The sequence below is a fragment of the Leucopleurus acutus genome (assembly GCF_964270905.1).
Source record: "Leucopleurus acutus genome assembly, chromosome: 1".
NCBI classification, from domain to species: domain Eukaryota; kingdom Metazoa; phylum Chordata; class Mammalia; order Artiodactyla; family Delphinidae; genus Leucopleurus; species Leucopleurus acutus.
The window spans coordinates 141,761,356-141,780,598 of NC_139142.1; the positions used below are offsets into that span (position 1 = coordinate 141,761,356).

At 54.7% G+C, this 19,243-nt stretch overlaps 1 protein-coding gene across 1 annotated transcript; it reads right to left on the bottom strand.

Annotated features, from left to right (window-relative positions):
- Window positions 1-8,958: 8,958 nt before the first annotated feature.
- INSYN1 (inhibitory synaptic factor 1) lies at window positions 8,959-19,027 on the bottom strand (the record flags this gene model as incomplete). The annotated part of the gene is made up of 2 exons (XM_082855854.1): window positions 18,784-19,027; window positions 8,959-9,666 (listed from the first exon to the last, which is right to left on the bottom strand). The coding sequence occupies exons 1-2, from the start codon at window positions 18,937-18,939 to the stop codon at window positions 8,959-8,961; spliced, it is 864 nt and encodes a 287-aa protein (XP_082711980.1). The 5' UTR covers window positions 18,940-19,027.
- Window positions 19,028-19,243: the final 216 nt, after the last annotated feature.

A 19,243-nucleotide genomic window follows, 5' to 3' on the forward strand; every position in this document is an offset into this window, starting at 1 on the left:
GGAGTGGCAAGGAGGGCAGGGACCAGCAGACACCAAGCTAGGAGGGTCTTAAATGTCCTGTTTTGTTTATTTGTTTGTTTGTTCTTGTTGTCATCTGGCCATGTGGCAAGTGGGATCTTAGTTCCCTAACCAGGGATCAAACCAGTGCCCCCTGCACTGGAAGCACGGAGTCTTAACCACTGAACCACCAGGGAAGTCCCTTAAATGTCCTGCTTTGTGATCCTAAAGGCCACGAGGAACCACTGACATTTTTTTCTCTTTTCTTTCTTTCATAGGAGGTTTTGAGGCAGGAGAGTGACAAGTTGTTTTGCATTTTGTATGTGAAGTACGGTTTACACTAGAGATCAGGGAGCTGAGTCAGGGAGAGCAGACTGAGCCCTGACCCTGCTCACACACGGAGCCCCTCCCTTGCCCTGACTGATCCTATCCTTGGCCTCTCCCTGAGCCCTAATTCTTAATGTAGACTCAGCCTGTCCAGCACCTGAGCTTTTCTCTCACCCAACCATCCCAGGAATGCCACTGATCACAGGGGCAATCAGGTGAAAGAGTGATTCACTCAACGCAGGCATTCTCTATCGCTTTGTCTGCAGCCCAGAGCTCACATCTTAAAAAAGCAGAGAAGCGTCAGCTTCCTCGTGAAGGATAACTGGACAGTGCTTGCCTTGCACCTGTGAATCAAGGAGGACCAGGAGGAGTAGGGGTGGGGGAGGAGAGGAAGGTGTCCTAGGACATTGAGCTCCCTTTTCCATAATGAAGGGGGCTCTCATTACAAACCTGGAGCCTCCTAGCAACCAGATGGGGGTGGGGGAGCACGTAATGAAAACCTGGAGCTACGTGTGCTCTGCTGGGCCTCCAGGAGAGAGATCTGACCCCAGGCCCTCCCACAGTCACATCCCAGCGGGGTCTTACTTAGGAGAGGGATAAGGAGACCTGGTAAGCAGGGCTAGCCAAGTCCATCCCTCACTGATATCCTCTGGGCTTTCAGAATGTACAAGCCTTATGGGGAAAAGGCACTTGATTAAGCAAAAATTCACTGAAGTGACATCTCACAGTGTCCCATCCAACACTTGAACGATGGCAATTACCTAGTGAATGAGTCGTCTCTGTGGCTGGTGCTCCAGTGGATTGATGGAATAGCTACAAGGGCTATTTGAAGATTCCTTTATTAAAAAGTATGAGTTCATCCCTCGGTCTTGCAATGATGCCTCTAGATTAAAAAAACAAAGCAAAACAAAACTGAGTGGATGCTTCCGCACTTCCAGAAGAGGTCAGCGCCTTAAGGAGGAGCAGGGTCAGGCAAAGTGCCCTTCTTGCCCCTTCGCTCCCCCAAGGCCCAGAATGACATCCCCTCCTTCTGGGAAGACTTTGGGACTCATGGCCCCCACTGTGGATCTGGAGAGGGGTTTAAGTCATGAGGGCAAAGGAGGGCTATTGAGGGCCTGAGTGAGAGGCATGTTCATTCAACGTACATTCACTGAGAACCTACTATGTGCCAACCCTGTGCCAGCTCCTGGAAGCACAGCGATTGTTCCTGCCCTCAAGGGGCTTGTGATCCACTGGAGGAGAAGCTGTGTGGGGAAAATCAATCTCAGTTTAGTAATGAGGGTGGAAGGAAGGTGTATGTTTAAGACATGCAGGGGCAGAAGGAAGGCGATGGCACAGAGAAAGATGAATTGGGGGCAGGCTGAGGAATCAGCCTGCCTGCAGGAGGCACTGTAGATGCATGAGGGCCACTGCTGACTGTTTCCGTGTGGAATACCAGCCCAGCATTGTCAGATCTACTGATTTTGTTTTCCTTTTCTTTTCTTTTTTTTTCTTTTGGCCACGCTGTGCGGCTTGTGGGACCTTAGTTCCCTGACCGAGTATAGCTCCTGAGCCCCAGGTGGAAGCGTGGAGTCCTAACCAGTGGACCAACAGGGAATTCCCTACTAGTTTTTTTTTATGACAGTTTTTTAGAACAAAATTGAGGGGATTCTTTTCCGAAGAAACCTGAAATGTTTTTAGGTAACCTCCTCTTTGAAACAAAACTATGTGTGGGAAGCAAACAAGTGTGCAGGCCACCAATTTGCAACCTCTGGATGCAACAAAGAGAAACACCCAGGGAACTGGAGGGTGAGTAGGGTCAGCGTGGTCTGAGAGGGATGTCACTGGGCTAGAGAAGTTCTCAGAACGCCCCTCTCCCCAGGGCAGGAGGACCACCTGCAGCTTCCTGGACAAGCTCCCAGTCTCTGGCCTGAGCACAAAGGACCCTTCTATGAGGAAGCCAGAGGGAAGGGCCTGGATTCGACCTTCCTTTGAGAAATGCAGGACCCTGTGGGAGACCCACATGCTGAGTGGGCAAGACTGGACTCCATGTCTGGGGCCCACCCTGAATGGCCTCTCCTCTTACCTTCATCAGGCCTGGAGTGAAATCCATCCTGAGAGAGTGGCACCCCATTCTCAGGTACCAGGGACACTGCAGTGTGCCCCGCCCATGAAAGGGGTGGTAGGCTGAGTGCCCTGGGCCTTGTCAGGCTGGTCTCCTGCCTCATGCTCCTGGCTCCTCTGCCAGGGACTTCCTGCCCACCCCCTTGGGGGCACAGTCTGCCCCCAGCCATCCTCACCCCAACACTGGGCTCATCACTCCTGGGACTCACCCTCTCTTGTTGGTTTTATGGATTTAACTCTCCACACTTGCCCTGGGTCCCTGGGGCAAATGTGCCACCCCCCAACACTGTCCTCCCAGGGAGTGGTCAGTCTTGGGGGCAAAGGGGAGAGATGGTGCTAGGGTTCTGCCCCTCTCCCTGCACTCCGGGGTCACCAGTGAACTCTTTTCCTTCCCCACCTCTCCAAAGTGGACGTAACCATCACTACCTCCTCTGGGAAGCCTCTCACAGTCTACTACTTGGCTCAGGGAAAATTCTCCATCCTTACCAAGATCTCCTGGAAAAGTCCTACCACTGGCCACAAGGAAACCACACAAAAATCAGGGCCCCCAGGCCTTTTTCCACAATTCCTCCACAGGCTGTGCCTTGTAGTGACCCCTGCCCTGTCTTACCTTCTTGGGGGTGGAGGCTGGGTCAGGTAGAGTGAAGGGCAGGTGAGCTGGTGTCTGCAGTGCTTCTAAGATGGCAGCAGCAGCGGTGGGAAGGGAAGGGCGCCCTGCTGGTGCTGCAGCACGGATTGCTGTCCACAGGGGGAAGCTTCCACCCTCTGCAGGGATCAGGGAGGGAGCAGCCTGAACAGGGAACTGAGAGCCGCAGGCAGGTGTGTGAGCTTGAGCGTTCCTGGCAGGGAGTCAGATATGATCAGGCACAGTGCCTGGGTGTGGACAGCACGGGCCTGAGGTTACCCGCCTCGGTCTCCTTGGCTGACATGGCTGGGGACAGGAAAGTGGGAGAGCTGGGTGGTGATGGTGGCTACGCAAACTTCTGTAGGCAGGGTTCAGGGCAGGAAGGTGGGCAGAGTCAGCTCTCATCAGGATCTTGGCTAGCTCACCTCTAATGGGGCCAGTGAGGTCCCAGCATCCCCCCACCCCACCCCCACGCCCTGCCCCATGGAGGAAAGAAAGGTTCAGTGAGAATGCGTTGCAGGAGGGGTGTTTAATCTAGTTGTGAGATACTTTGGGGAGTTAGCATATGTATTTTACTTACCATTGTGCTAATCATGTGATGTTCTTACCTATTCATTACAGTGGGTCTCTATCACGATACTCTCTTCTGGATAATGCATTACCGAGCTCCCTTCTCCCAGTCTCAGACTAGACAGGAAACCTTGATTCCTCCTCCCACGGTCAAGAAAATGGAGTGGCTCTGAAGAGGCTGTGGGACTCTCAAGTCCCTCGCTGCAGGTGCTCTCATCTTTCCCATCTTGCACCAACACGCACCCTCTGCTTCAGCTAGGCTTTTCTCTGCTCTCCCCCGAATGGCCACCCCAGCCATCTTTGTAAAGTTACACCTACCCCAGATGTCCTTCATTCCCACTTCCAAGTGTCCAAGTTCTACTCCATTGCAAATGAATTCCATTTCAAATCCTCCTCCTTCCAGCATCCTTTCCTAGATATTCCAACCCCTAACTAATGCCAGCTCAGCCCAGACCAGAAAAGGGCTGGAAATTTCTTGGGCTGAGGACAGCCTAGTCTTCCTGGCTCTGCTGGAGACATGAGAAGGGGAAGAGGACAATTTGAACCTGGGGCTGTTTTCTGCTGATCCCTAGTCCATGCCCCAGACCCACAGGGAACCAAGGGCAGGTTCTAGGAGTCTTGTTCCCAAGGGCCTGAGCCCTGGTGAGCGCTGGTTAGTTGTGCCGAGGGAAATCCATGCTCTGGCAACATCTCTACTTGCGGGGGTTCCTGGTACCCTGAAGCTAGGAGTGTGGGAAGCATGGGGAAGTCTAGATCCAGATCCTATTTCTGCATTTAGGAGCTGGCTGTTTTGGGAAGGATACTACACCTCTCTGGGTCTCAGTTTTCTCATTTGTAAAACGGCAAGAGTCTCAGTTACGTGCAGGGTTCCTGTAAAGTAGGTAAGATAATTTATGTAAAGCGACCAATGCATCAAATAATAGGCATTCCATAAATAGTAGCTCTTATATAGTGTAAGTAATAACAGCAATGGTAAATCCCCAGCTCCACCAATTTCCTACTGTGCAACTTTGAACAAATTCCTTATTTGTTCATCAGCTCCCTCACCTGTAAAATAAGGATCGTGGTTCATCCGTTTATTTAATAAATAATTATTGAGCAACCTATTATGTGCCAGGCACAACTAAATCTGTCATTTAGCGTTAGTTAAGAGATGCAGCACAGTGCCCAGCATGTACTAGGTGGTTGATAAATGTCAGTTTTCTTATACTGGCCGCAGCTGGAGGATGGGAGGTAGGTGGGGGGAGGGAGGGGTTGGGACAGAGAAAGGGAACTCAGGAGGGGCAGAGATGGAAGGTTGGGCCTGCCTTGAATTCCCAGCTTCCTCCCCTGCCCTTTTTTCCTTCTCTTGACAGAGCCTCGCTTTGTCTCTAAAGGCGGGGGATGGTGCTGGGGCCTCTTTCTGCCCCTTGGTTTCATCAGACTACTTCTGTAGACTAGATCATCTGTCCCTTGCCTGTAAAATGGAGACAGTGTCTTATTCTCAGACATTGGGGCACTGCAATGTGCCCGCCCCATTCAAGTGGCATAAGGCTGAGGACCCCTGCCCCGACAAGGACATATCCCAGAGCTGTCTCCTCACTAAGCTGGTCTCCCGCCTCAAGCTTCAAGTTCCTTTCTCAGGGATCACAGGCTGGACCCAAGGCCTGTGGGCTTCTCAGCACTGAAACCCCATACCCTTCCGTTTTGACATTGCCCAACCCCCAGCCACACCAGACCAGACCCTCACAGAGCGTTGTGTGTATGTGTGTGACAAGCAAAATGAGATCTGGTATGTAGGAAGTCTGCAATAAAAGCTGATTGAATGAATGCACAATGGATCCCCTCTGCAAATGGGGCTCATTCATTCATTCAACAAACATTTATTGAACTCATAATCCGTTTGGTTCCAGGCTCTGTGTCAAGGGCTGTGACATTCAGATTAACAGCAGCCAAGCTCTCCAAAGACTGAATGGCATTCACAGGTATCCTGCTCCTAACAGCCCCAGGCCCACCTGGCTCTTAGAGCACCAGGCCCCTCCCTCACCCCCAGAGACCAGAGCACTGACTCCACCACTGATTTTTGACTGCAGCAGATGTTCGAGTGCTGAGTCATTGACTTCGAGGTCGAATCCCGGTGCCATGACCCATCCTGTGCCCTTAGGCAAATTATTTAACTTCTCAGAGCCTCAGTTGCCTCATCTGGGAAACAGGCATAAATAAAAGTGCTTATCTCATATTTGCTGTGAGGAATAAATGAGATGAGGCACACGTTTAGAGCAACAACCAGTGCATAGCACGTGCTCGATGAACGTGAGCTGTTACTACGACTCTTGTCTCACTCTTGTGTCACAAGCGCTTACCTCCGTCTCCTCCGCAGCACCGGCCAGCACAAGCCCGAGCACGCAGGAGGTGGTCAGTGAAATAAGACCTCTTGGAAACAGGGAGATCTGATGGGACATTCTGGGTAAGGAAACCCAGAAACCAGCAAAGGCGTGGAGGTGGGGAAGAGCCGGGAGGGACTGTGCTTGGAGGAGCAGGAAGATGGAGGGGAAGGTCTCAGAGATGGCAGCGTCTGCTCAGGGATGGGACGCTCACTACTCAGAAGCAGCAGGTTCAGTGGCTCAACGACTCTGACTGTCCTAGTTCTTTCCCTAGGTGGCCACGCTCTGCACTTCAAGTCATAAGAAAGCCACGGGGATCACGCTCCACTGTCAGCGAGGCCTAGACTGGATGTGGCATAATTATGAAGGAAGACCAGTAATCTGGGGGGCCTTCAGAACAAATACCCACTTTCCCGTCTTCCAGGACACCCTCGCACCTTTGCCCTATGTGGGGCAAGTGGTCAGGTGGTGGACCAGGGAACAGGTCTGGCTAACTGATGGATGTTAGCCACGACCACACGCAGTCACAGAGAGCCAGAGTGGGGGTTGGAGAGGGGGCTACCAGGAAAGGACGATGCCTTACCCAGGGCTCTGCCAGAGATCCCTGCCTCTGGGTCTGTCTCTTCCTTGGTGAAATGGATACTATTCTGTAGGTTTCTCTCCCCTGTGGTAAAGATGAAAGATGGTAAGGCTAAAACCAATCTTGCCGTTGGAAAAGAAAATCCAGGGTTGGAGGTAGAACTGGATGTCTTCCTTCAGAGCTAGGTGTGCCCATACTTGGGGTGGGGTGGGGGGCTGCCCTGGATTGCTCCCTCCTCACTGTCAGATAGGGCAGAACCCAGCTGGCCCTGGGCCCCTGGCATTCATCCTGTGAGCCAGGGTCCCGTCATTGATCAGCCCCAACTGCCTGAGAACTTCCTGGGGCTGATAGAGGAGCTCAGACCCCTGGCTCTCGGGCCTGGGCTGGGGAGAGCTAGCCACGGTCCACCACACCCCTGGATTTCTACCCTGGAGGCTGCACCTTGGCTCACATCTTTAGGGCTCTGACTTTAACCCCTAGCCCGAGGGGAGATTCCAACACTGCAAAGCATGCACCCTAGGCCTGGCCCATCTCATCCTGATAGCATCCCCAGCATCTGCTCGACTGGCCTGCACAATCTCTAGCTCCTGCACTGCTGCGGCTGGACAGCGCCTCCTCTGGCCCCTCAGGCAGGGGCAGTAGGTGCTGCCAGGTTGCCGGTCAGGCCCTCCTGGGCCCCCATGTGCAGCAGGGGGGTCCCCAAGGAGTGGTGTCCTTACCTCCCTGATCTGAGCGAGGGGCAGTGGAGCAAGCTGCCGCGATCTCCGGAACTCAAGCTGCTGTGGGGGACAAAGTGAAGCAGTGACCCAGGGACAGCTCCCATTCGACGGGAGTGGCTTCTTTGCCCACTCCACTCAGGACTCCCCACCTGGAAAACACTGGAATCTGGGTTGGGTTGCACTGACCACAATGCACGTCCAGTGCCTTGGTGCTTACCAACTGCTTTCACATTCCCCATTTTGTCAAAGCCCCATAGCCCCCGATGAGGTAGGCGAAGACTACCAGACCTATTTTATAGACGAGGTAGATAGGCTCAGAGAGGCAAATGGATTCGCTCAAGGTCACACTGCTGCTAGAGAGCAGAGCCAGGTATAACCTGGAAACCACATGCTCATGGTGGACAGAGTGGCACAGGCTCTGTGACTTTGGGCCAGTTACTTAACCTCTCTGAACCTCAGTCTTCTCATGTGAAAAATAGGGATAGTGATAGTTCCTATCTCGTTGGGTTATTGTGAAGATTAAATGAGATAATGCTGTAAAACGACCTCGGCATAGTAGTCGCATAGGGACCTGCTCAATGAATGTGAGCAATGACTGTGGTTATTATCCCAAGAATACTCAGACGCCGTCCCTGTGTAGGCCACGGCCCAGATGAAGCCCTGTTGTTACCGCTAGGCTCCCATCTTGTCTCTGTTGGTGTCATTCAAGACCTGCTAAGCTGGGCTCAGGGTCCCAGTGTGGAGAAGCAGGGACAGAGTAGGGCCACTGGACTCCTCTCCAGGGCTGCCTGCCTGGTGAAGGGGGCCAGGAGCCTGTCTATGGCTCTGATTCACAGCCCCACAGCGGTGGCTGCCTGCTTTCTCATGTGGACCTCAGGTCTGCTCAGGGCCAAGCAGGGGCTGACTGAGATTCTGCCCTGAGTCTTTGATCCCTAGAGGTCAAGGCTGAGCATGGGAGCTGAAAGGATCAGGAGTGGTCTAGGCTCTCCAAACAAATCTCGGCCCAGTTCAGCCTGGCCCTCCAGGGTCTGTGGAAGCCCAGTTTCCCAGCATGGAGGCCCGCACATGGGAAGAGCTTGCTTCTCTGTGTGCTGGGCAACCCTGAGACGGGAGGAGGGTGGGATTGTATATATCCAGGTAAGTTTGCCTTGGGGAAGCAGAGGCAAAAGTCAGCCTCAGAGTAAAAGGCACGGGGGTGTGAGTGATCCTGGGCCCAGCTGGAGTGACGCCACCCCCGGGCCCTCGGTCCTGCAGTCTCCTGCGAATTACACCCACCGTTAGCCCTGGGCTTGGACACTGCTGCTTGAGAGCCTGCCTCCTACTCACGAATCCCCTTCAGGACAGGGCCCAGGCCGGCGGCCGGACTCCACCACCGTGCTCTGGGGTCTGCAAGACGAGTCCCAGCTAAGACCTTCCCCACCTCACCTACACGCTTTTGGACACCCTCTTCAGGAGCCCTGCCGTGAGAAGGTAGGGAGGGTAGTTCTGGCCACACTTCCTGAGACCTAAGAGGTGAGTAGGCATCTCTGTGTCTAAGATGAGCTCTGTGAAAGCTTTGGGGCCTGTGGGGCCGGATCCTTAGCATTTTAAAATTTTATTATGACTGCGTTTGTTTAAATATATATATATTTATAGCTCTATGTGCCCACCGCCCCCCGGCTCCCTCCCCGGCCCCTAGTTTTTCCCCTTGGCTTTCTGTCTGGTGGCCATGTAGGGCAGCACCGTCTGAGTGCTCTTGTCTGACACCGTTTGGGTGCTGCTGTTTCTTGTGACCCTTCGGGTCTGCTCGGGGGCCAAGGTGGGGTCTGAGCGGCGGCCAGTCAGTGGAGAGCGCCTCGGCTTGTAGGGAGCCGGGGAGGGCTTGAGGGGGCCCGCGTGGGCCTCTGTGTGGGGAGGCTCCGGGGACAGGCCCACCTCCTCCTCGCCGTCCCCCTCCTCGTCGTCACAGCATAGAGCATGGTACAGCACTTTGTCGCTGAATCGCACCCTCTCCCGCGTGCCCGGGGTCCGCTGGGGCAGCTGGCCCTTCACAGGGCCAGCGCTGAAGGCCTCCTCGCTGGAGGAGTCCGGGGTCTCCACCCGGGGCCCGTTGGGGATGGGCACGCTGCCATTCATGAGCCGGTAGTCAGGGCCAGCCCCTGGCCGGGTCGACTCGGGGCCGTCCACGGAGTCTGAGGGGGTGGAGACGTCCAGGAAGGAGCAGAACTCCCAGCTATCCGAGAGGATGTCAGCTGTCATAAAGTCCAGGTGGCCCAGGTCAAAGGGGCCGCCCACGCCCACCTTGTCGCTGCTGGAGGTGCTGCTCACGGTGGCTGTGGTCCAGTCATCTGGCTCCAGTTCGAAGTCAAAGTCCGAGGTTAGCTTATCGATCTGGCTCACCACCTGGCCGGGGAAGGGGAGAGGAGTGAGTGAGAGGGGTCAGGCAGCGGCCAGCATCACCTAGGTGTGAGTGTGCCCCGTCCCACCCTACTACACCCCCCGGCTGATGACCCTACAGGACACGACTGGACTTGAGGTCAACAGTTTGTTTGCCCTGTTGAGGGCCCAAACTGGACCAGGGTGAACAGAGCTGGTTCCGGCCATTCCCCTGGTTCCACTCCTCAGTGCCTTTGAGGGAAGGGGGATGCCTTCCAGCCCTGCACCCCGTCCATTCACACGTCCCTCTGCCCCAAAGCCAGCTGCTCTTCTGGGGGGCAGCCCTGGTGCTCAGAGCTTGACCTTCCTTTGGTTGACAGGGGGCCATTTAAAAAGAGCTGAGAGACTCCAGCAAGGCCACTCAGTGGTAGGATGAGCAGCCCACCCACCCTTGGAGAGGAAATGATACATGGTAACTGCAAAGAAGGCTCTGCCCAGGCTTTCTGAAGCATCCTGGACCAGCCCCTGCAGTGGGTCAGCGAGTGCCCCCCGTGGGTCTCTACCACCCCATCCCTACATAGCCCTGGAGCCTCCTCCATCCTCCCCTTCCCTGCCTCTTGATGAGTGAAGATCAGTCCTGGTTTGATGGGGAAGGGATAAAGCAAGCATTATTTGGTAAGCGATAAGAAAACCATCCATCCTGGGCCCAGAACTGCTGGTTAAGTGCCCGCAGGGGCTACAGAGGTCACTGCACCCACCCGCCCCGCACGAGGTGAAGCCCTGTTTCATGAAGGAGGCCCTGCCTCAGGACAACCCTTGCCTAAGCCACTGTCAGCACAGACATCAGCAATGAAGACAGTGAGGCAGAAAGGGAGACCCAGTCAGACATAGGGAGAGGACAGAGCAAGGGGAGGAGAGGAGATTCAGGCCAAAATCCAAACCAGTACAACAACAACAAAAGCAAAGCGGAGGGACCAAGAGACCCAGAGACAGAGACATAGGCAGTGAGTCATCAGGCCCAGGAGCTAGCTCCCAGCCCTCTCCAGTGCTCTTTCCCTGGAGTCAGAGAGGTCAGTTAATTCATTAACTAATGAAGTCCCTAATTCAACAAACATTTACTGAAGATGACTGCTGTCCAGGGATGTGCTAGGTGTTCAGCAAGGAGTCGGGGTGGTGAGTGCCTCAAAGTGCAAGTGGAAAGCAAGGGCAAAGATGATGGGTCAGGAGGAGTCTGGCTCAGTGAGACGTCTACTGCGTCAGGAGTTGGGAGCTCTGACGCTGGCAACCTGGTCTGTCCTTTTCCCTCTCTAGGTCTCAGTTTCTCAATCTGTAAATGGGCAGTTGGGTGACTAGTTTATCTCCAAACTTCCTTCCATCTCTGAGATTCTAGGACTCTTGTATTTAGAGGAGTGACTTGAGAAGCTGTTTTGGGGTGTCAATGCCTAGGGATGCCCACTTCCCACAGCCCCCGACCAGGGATGGAAGGAACACTCGGTTGAGGCCTATGGAAGAGCTGGGGGAGTCAAGACACCTGGGCTCCTGATTCGGCTTAGACATCAAATGTTCTGTGTCTTTGAGTAACTCACATAACCTCTCTGGACTTCAATTTCACTCACCACCAAGTGGGTATGATAATCTCAGGCCTGCCAACCTCACCAGAGCTTCCTGAGGAACAGTGAGAAGGCAGTAAAAGGGCTCTGTGGGGGCACTGGTGATAAAAGTGATATCATCTCCCATCTCTGAGCACCTACTACGTGTCAGGCTTTCCACCCACGAGATCATCATCTCCTGAATTTAGGGATGATGGACCAGAGGCACCAGTCACGGGGGACCTGAGATTCCCGCCTCTGCCGGCCCTGCAACACCGCACACGGCGGAGGTGCTGCCGTGATTTCTGGGCTTGGACAGGCAATGGGGATAGGGCTCTACCCTCCAGTCTGACCACCCCAGTCCCCCACCCTAGAATGACTCCCCCACTTCAGAGAAGCTCGCATCCCCCTTAAACCCTTGCTTAACCCAAGCCCCACCTGAGAGCTGGCGGGAGCCCTGGCCTAGAGTAGGGGCTCTCAAACCCGGGTGCGCATCAACTCCCCAGAGTTTCCGACTCAGTAGGTCCCAGTGGGGCTCAAGAGGTGCATGTCTAACAAGCTTCCAGGTGATGCTGCTGCTGCCGCTGTTGGTGCCAGGAACAGACTTTGAGGACCACTGGCCTAGGGGACTGGGGATTTAAGGTGGTGAAAAATAGCTCCCCAGGGCATAGCCGCCCTGGGGAGAGGCCCTGTGCCCCTGGGACAACCACACGCTCTAATTAGACTCCGCTGCCGAGAGTCTGCTGCTGTCTGAGGGTGGGAGGATGATGGTAGGAATCTGGAGTTAAATGACTCGGCTGTGAACTCACAGGGTTGCCTGTGGCCAGGCCAGGCCCCGAAGCTGGGCTCCTGATCCCCTGTGAGGAAGATGCAGGGTCCACGGGGCAGGAGCCCTAGAGCCTCAGGCCTGGACACTCTTCCCGCCCAAGAAGCCCTTGCCGGCCACCTGCTCAGGAGGCCTTCACGTTCAGGCCCTTCCCCTTCTCCATTAGAATGCCCCTCTCTGTTTCCATCCTGGGAGAGTGGAGGGAAGGAAGGGAGGGAGGTCTGGGCTCAAGTCCCAAGTCTGCCCCATCTTGGCTAAGAGGCTTGAGAGGCAGGTGATTTCCCTCTCCATGTCTCATTCCCTCCCCTGTAAAATAGGAGGACACGCCTCTACTCGCCAAACGTTGGGGATTCAACAGATAGGAACGTGCTTTAAACTGCAGAGTCTGCACAGCCAAGCACTTAAGAATCTGGGCTCTGCAACCGGGCCTGGGGACCCAGATTGTATGCAGGGCCCGGGTCAGTCCACAAACCCTGCTGCCCGTCCCTGGTGCCTCATTTCATGGGGCTGGTTAGGAGGGCAGGAATAGGGTAGGCCCCAGGCTACCTACCTCTCTGCTTTGGCTGTCTTGAAATCTATGATTTCTCTCTGAGATTTAATAATCATTTTGCCTACATGTAATTTGGGATTGTCTTGGAGTGCAGGGAAATAATTATATACACAAAAGGAAAGAGACGGGGAGAGAGAGAATGGAACCACAGAAATCACAGAACCATAGAACCTTGAAGCCAGGAGGGACTGGAGACACTGCTGAGACCACTCTTCCCATTGTGCTTGCTGACGGGGACTAGAAGGGGCTGAGCTGAGACTGGAAGTCAGGGGTCAAGGATGGGAATCACCTGCTCTACAGGGAGCACGAGTGAGCACTAGAGAGGAAGGGCAGGGCTAAGGGCTGTGGCAAAACCTGCTGGGGGCCTCAGGCCCTGTCCCAAAGGTGTCTACAACCTCTGTCCTGGCCACAGCCTCAGCTGCACCCCCCCCCCCCGAACACTGCACCCATCCAGTCTCCCCACTGACAGCCGCTTCCTGTCCAGCTCCTGCTGCATCCAGGGAACTTCCTAATCATCCTGCAGGAACACATCACCTCTCTGCTCCCAGCACTTCACTGCTCCCCAAACTCCTGAGCCTCCCAAACACAACCCCACAGCAAATCTGGTCACAGGTCCTGTTCTCTCCAGCAAGCAGCCTCCTCCCTGCCAGGCCTGCCCCCTCACCTGCCCAATTCACTCCACCGAGCTCACTTGTGCCTCTGGGCCGCACCTGGAATGCCTTCTTTCTTTCCCACTCGTTCCCTCTCACTTCCATAAGGAAGTCTTCCCTGACCCCCAGTTGAGGACAGGTCCCCTGTGAAAGGCTCTGAAAGCACCCTGCACCTCTCCTTATTTTCCAGTAGTTATCACTGCTACCGTTGTGTGTGCAGATGTTATAAGGTCGTTGATGTCTCTCTCCTCACTAGACAGGAAGCAGCCCCACGAAGGGCAGGACAGGATCTGTCTTGCCCACCATTGCATCCCAAGTTTGGCACAGGGATTGGCACATTCTTTACAAATATAGCTTTTGAATGAGTGGATGAGTTGAGACAGAGGGCTTAATAAAACCACTTGGGGCTTCTTTTTCGAGAGAAAGTTCCATGGGCCTGGACACCCCAATGCTGCCCGCCCTAGCCCGCCCTCCAGCCGTGGGTGAGACCCCTCTCCAAAGAAAGCACGTCTGTGTTCCCTAAGGCCCCAGGACTGAGGACCCGGGAGCCCCAGAACCTGTTTATCTCCTCCCCCTTCACCTCTGGCCCCTTCAACTCCCTTGACAAGCTGCTACCTCCTTCCCTCCCTCCCAGCTCCCCGGGCAGCTGGTTACATAACTGGGGATTCTGCATTATTTATGACCACTGATTATTTTTTAATTCTTGATTACGTTATTTATTGTCTTCCTGGAGGGCTGTGGAGCTGGGGAAGGGGTGGCGGGGAGCGAGTTGACCGTGCGTGATTCATGATTTTCATCCTGCAAGTTGGCATAATTGGTCGGGGAGTTTCTTGAATCTGTCTGGAGGAGGAGAACGCAAAGGGCAAAGGGAGGAAAGGAAGGCGAGAAAAAAAAAAATAATAGGAAAAACTCCGCTCAATTCTTGCTGAGCTGCGGGTGATGGAGCTGACCCACTTTGGCACAGCTCTGTGGTCCCTAGCCTCTCCGGCTCCAGCTGCTTCCTGGCGGGAACACATTTATCTCATGCCTGAACGGCCCTTGGCTTTCCTTGCCACCTCACATGCAGCGCCTTGCCGAGGTGACCGCACAGTCACCACTGGGCCTGCTCCCCGTGAAAATTGGGTGGGGGGATCCTCCACCACCACCCCTGGCTGTGAAATGTTTGTGCCCACCCCTCCATCCTCCTGAGGTGTTCGGACCTAGGTGGGCAACTGTGCCCTTAAGTTATGTCCTACTCAAGAGTCAGTGATGATGTGAGAGACACCGGCCGATCAACACAAGAGACAGTTTTGAGCCTCCATGCTGAGCGATATCTTGGGGAGGGGACAACCAAGGAGGAACCTGCTCAAGGTAAGCTCAAAGGCCAAAGGCAAGCCCCTTATCCCTGGCCTTGGGGGCTCCCAGTTGATAGGAAACAGGGAGAGCAGCGGGGAGGCAGACTCCCACCCCGAAACACAACCAGGAGATTCCTGGAGAGCGTGTGGGATTCTCACTGAGGACAAAATCCAAATTCCACACTGTAGCCCGCGAGGGCTCTGTGTCATCTGACTCCCTGCTCCCTCTTTGACTTCCTGCTTTTCTCCTAGTTCACTCCACTTCAGCTGCACTGGCTTCCTTGCTGATCCTGAACACGCCGAGCCCATTTCTTCCCCAGGATCTTTGCACAGGCTGTTTCCACTGCCAGGAAGGCTCATCCCCTAAATACCACCCTCACTTCCTTTGGTTCTCTGTTCAAAAGCCGTCTTATTGGAAACCCCCTTCATATCCCCATATCACTGTCACTCTCTATTCCCTTTCCTTGCTGCAAGAGGATGGGACTGCCTACTGCATGCAGGAGGTACTAAATGGTGCCAGCCAGGAGGTCAGGGTCCTGGCTTTGACCTCCCTGATGATGGCTAAGAAGCTGATGTGACTCCAAAAGAACAAAGCCATACACGGAGTGAGGTGCTGGCCAGTGCTAGAATATTTCATTAATAATATCTAACAGATATGGAGTGAGTTTTGTGCCCATCACTGTGCTAAGTACTTTATATATAATATCACATTTAATTCTCACAACAACCCTGGGGCTGGGGGGTGGGGTGGGGGGTGTAAAATGTGTTATCCTCATTTACATGGGAAAACAGAAGCACAGAAAGGTAAAGAAATTTTCCCAAGTTCACACAGCTAGGTAGGGGGCAGATCTTGGATTTGAACCAGAGACATCTGGCTGTGGAGCCCATGCTCTTAGCCCGTAGGCTGTGCTGTGTCTCCAAATTAAGATCCACAGAATTCTGAGGAGCTTAGAGAGCCTGCTGGGATTGGCCTGGCATTCTGGAGTATTGGGGAACCTAGGAGAGATGAGGGCTAATTAATGATTGACCGTCATATCCCTCTGCAGCACAATTTTAGCTTTCAAAGCATTTACATTCCTCACCTCACTTAGTCCACTAAACTACTTTTCCCATTCATGGGACAGAACTTGTTCCTCATCGCCTGGGAGGCCAATGGCAGAGCTACAGCAGGGGTTTGGAAGGGTAGGGGAGGTATGGGACAGGAAACTCCAAATCCTTTAGGGGTGTGAGTAGGTGTTGGCCCCCTTACCGCATGCCAGACCCTGATGAAACCCTAAGATCACACTGAGGTGAGAATGATCATCACCCCCATCTCAGAGGAGCAGACTGAGGCTCAGGGGCCTGGGAAGGGAGTGCATTGGTGTCCCTCGTCTTTCTATGAACTTCAGGCTGTACGCTCAAGAGGGTAAGGAGAGTCTGCCATGATCAGTGGTGTCTGGGGCTGGGGAAGGGAGCAGCAGAGAGAGGAGAATGACAGAGGGGACACAGCTAAGCCCTTCCTCTCTGCTGGCCTTGCTCCTTCATCAAGCATCCTGTGCTGCTCCCCAGCAGTCTTGCACGTGAATCTTGTCTTCACATCTAAGTGCTTTGCGCACCCTGGCATGAGAACCCCATTGGTGAGCCCTGAGCTGGTACTGCCCGGGGAGTGGGGTGTGATGAGGGAAAAGTGTCTGCCACCCTCTCGACTTTGGGCCCATCCATACCCCCAAGGGACAATGCCTTACTAAGCTACTGAGAAGGAGCGCCTGACAGATCCAGCTTTACGGCCCCCGTGGAGGACCAAGATGGCAGGTTCCAGGGAGCAGGGGGACTGAAACCCTTTACTCCAAACCAGAGCTTGGCGCCCCCCACTCAGTAACCGCATGCCTGACGAATCCCATCCAACAGGAAGTCAGTTATGGCATCTACTCTTCTGTCTGGGCTTCCCAGAGCCTCACCTGCTTTCTACAACACTTCCTCTGCCCATCACCCCATGTCCAGACCCTGCCTGGGGGATGGAGGAGCTCTGAGGCCTGGTGACCCCTCCCAGCTGGGTGCCATTGGCAGCGGGCAGGCTGTGGCATACGGGGTAGACTCTGGTTGCCATAGCAACCTGCCAAAGTCTTGGGTGGAGGCACATGGCCTACAGGGTGTGTGGGGGGAGGGGACTCATCTCTCCCTGTCCTAGCTCAGGCCTCTAGGCTGCAAATCCTGGGAATCTGAAGCTCTGCTGTTCGAGACATGGGAGTAGGTGAGTGTGTGTGCTGGGAAGGGACATCTAAAAGATCTGCAAATGAATCCTAGCACTTCTGAGCTCCCTGCTTCACCCCTAAAGGGTGCTCCTCAGAGCATCACAGCATGAGCATAAGGTATCACCTCTAGAAGACCCCTGTCAAAATGCAAAGATATCAATTAGCCCACCTGCTGAAGCCCCAGAATAGGCAGCAGGAACCTGAGTTCTAGGCTTCGTTCTGCCACTGGTAGGCTGTGTGACCTTGGACAAGCCCCTATCCCTCTTTGGCCTCAGTTTCTTCAACAGCAAACAAACAGGGATGGTCTGGATGACCTGTGAGATGCCTTCAAGCTCTGGATGGCTATTTGGGGAGGGGTGGCAGGTGCCTGGAAGATGCTCAGTTGGGAGTAGGCTCTGAGCTTATTGAAGCTGCCTCCCAGGCTTAGAGTCAATCCTGGCTCCTTCTGGGCAGGCTTGCTGGGGCATAGGTCCCATGCCCCTGCCCAAGACTGAGACTCTGGACAGTTCCCATGGTCCTGATAGAACCACAGAGCATCTGAAATAAGATGAGGGTGGAGAGAGTCAAAGAGGGGACTGTAGTCCTCTGGACCAATGAGGTTGGGAGAGGAGGGGTTGCTCAGGGGCATCTGGCCTTTGACCTCCGAACTGTATTCTCAAAGATGTTCAGTCCAGACCATGGCCAGCCCAGTCCATGGGAAGAAGCACCACACTTCTCTCTACCTGCAGCAATAGCCATTCCCACCTCCTGAGAAAGGACTTCCTAGTATGCTCCTCCATGAGGCTGCCTCTGGGCAGAGGGGCTGCCCTGTCTAACCCCTGCTTCTGTCCCAGCATTTCCACAACCCCCTCTACTCCGAACATGACTCCCTTCCAACACCCTCTGCTCCTTGGCTCTCAGGCCAGGCTAGAATGCCACTTTCCCAGTCAGGATTTGGTCCACCATCACCCCCTCTCCCCAGCCTTCCTAGCGCCCCCATCTTCCCCACACAGCTGGCTGGGGAGAGCTCAAGCCCATAACTCCAGTTCAATCACTCTCCCTGCCATCTCTGCAGGGACCCTGGTTACAAGGAGTTGAAATTTGGCTAAAGCCCACCTGGCTGGCATAATGGCACCCAGCAGGCAGATTTAGGCCAGCGGCTCAGAACGCTGGTCATGCATGTTGGGCTCGAACACAGCCCAGGGGGCAGGGCTGAGGACATGTGTACCTCATTACCCTGGTGATGTGGGAAGCAGTAATTAAACCGGGCTCCGCTTAGAGAGACAGAGAGGGACACATATCCCAGGATCTCTCACTGACTTTTCAGCCTTGGCAAAAAACATTCAGAACTGTGGGACGGGGATACATACCTTCAGAGGAGATTCCTGCCCCTGCCAATGTACTGATATCCACTAGCAGGCCCCTAGACCCATTCCCACCTCAGGGCAGGGAAGACATAGCTGGCTTTAATTTTTCCAGGATCAAGGGTTCTAAGTATCTGTGTGATCTCTGGGGAATGCTCTGAGCTGGGCCTGGAGCAGCGGGGACTGCCTCAGTAGAGCCATCCACACTCTCCCAGGGCCCTTTATAAGCCAGTCAGAGTCTGGGAGGCAGATGGTGGGGTCAAAGGTCAGCTTGGGTCCCAGAAGAATGTCTTCCACTAAGAGGATGCTGTGGGATTCAGTCCTTACTGGGCACCGTGCGGCTTTGAACCATGGGCCCACAACACGCTGCCCAAGCAGTCTCAGGATCGCTGAGGCCCCGCCAGCCCTGGGGTACGGTGAGATCTTCAGCGAAGCAGATTTGGGGAAAGAAGAACAAGGAGAAGGAAGTACCCAGCACAGTGACCCAGGTGCGCACAGCTTTGAGTGCGCGCGCGCGCGCGCGCACACACACACACACACACACACACACATACGTGTGAGTACGTTTCCTGGGCTAGGCCCAGCAAAACCAGTCTAGGGGCTGCCTGGCCCCTCACTTACCTCCCTTAGCTCCTTGGCCACCTCCTTGAGCTCCCGCAGTATGTCCTCCAGCTGCCCAATGACCATCTTCATGCGCTGTCGAATCCGCTCCCGCTCGCCACCACTGCTGGGGTCGTCACTGGGCTGCCCGAGGTCCGGGGTGCCCCGAATGTTCATCCTTTACCACGTGGCTGCAGGCCTGCCCATACTCCCCCCAGCCGGGCACACGCTGCGTCTGCCTCCACGGAGCCCCCCTCAGCTGGGCAGAGCTCCACATCTTAACGGCCCCCTAGCCCACCCTGGCCCTGGGTGGCCCTCACCCAGCCCCTGACCCCTGCCACCCCGCCTCCTCTACCTCTGGGTGGGGAATGGGACACCCAGAGGGAGACAGAGTCTGACCAAGGGGGGTCAAGGTGAGGACACAGGAGAGCAGGGGGAGGGGCCTTGGGTCTCAGGAGTGGCCTCTAGGACTTGAAGTGCC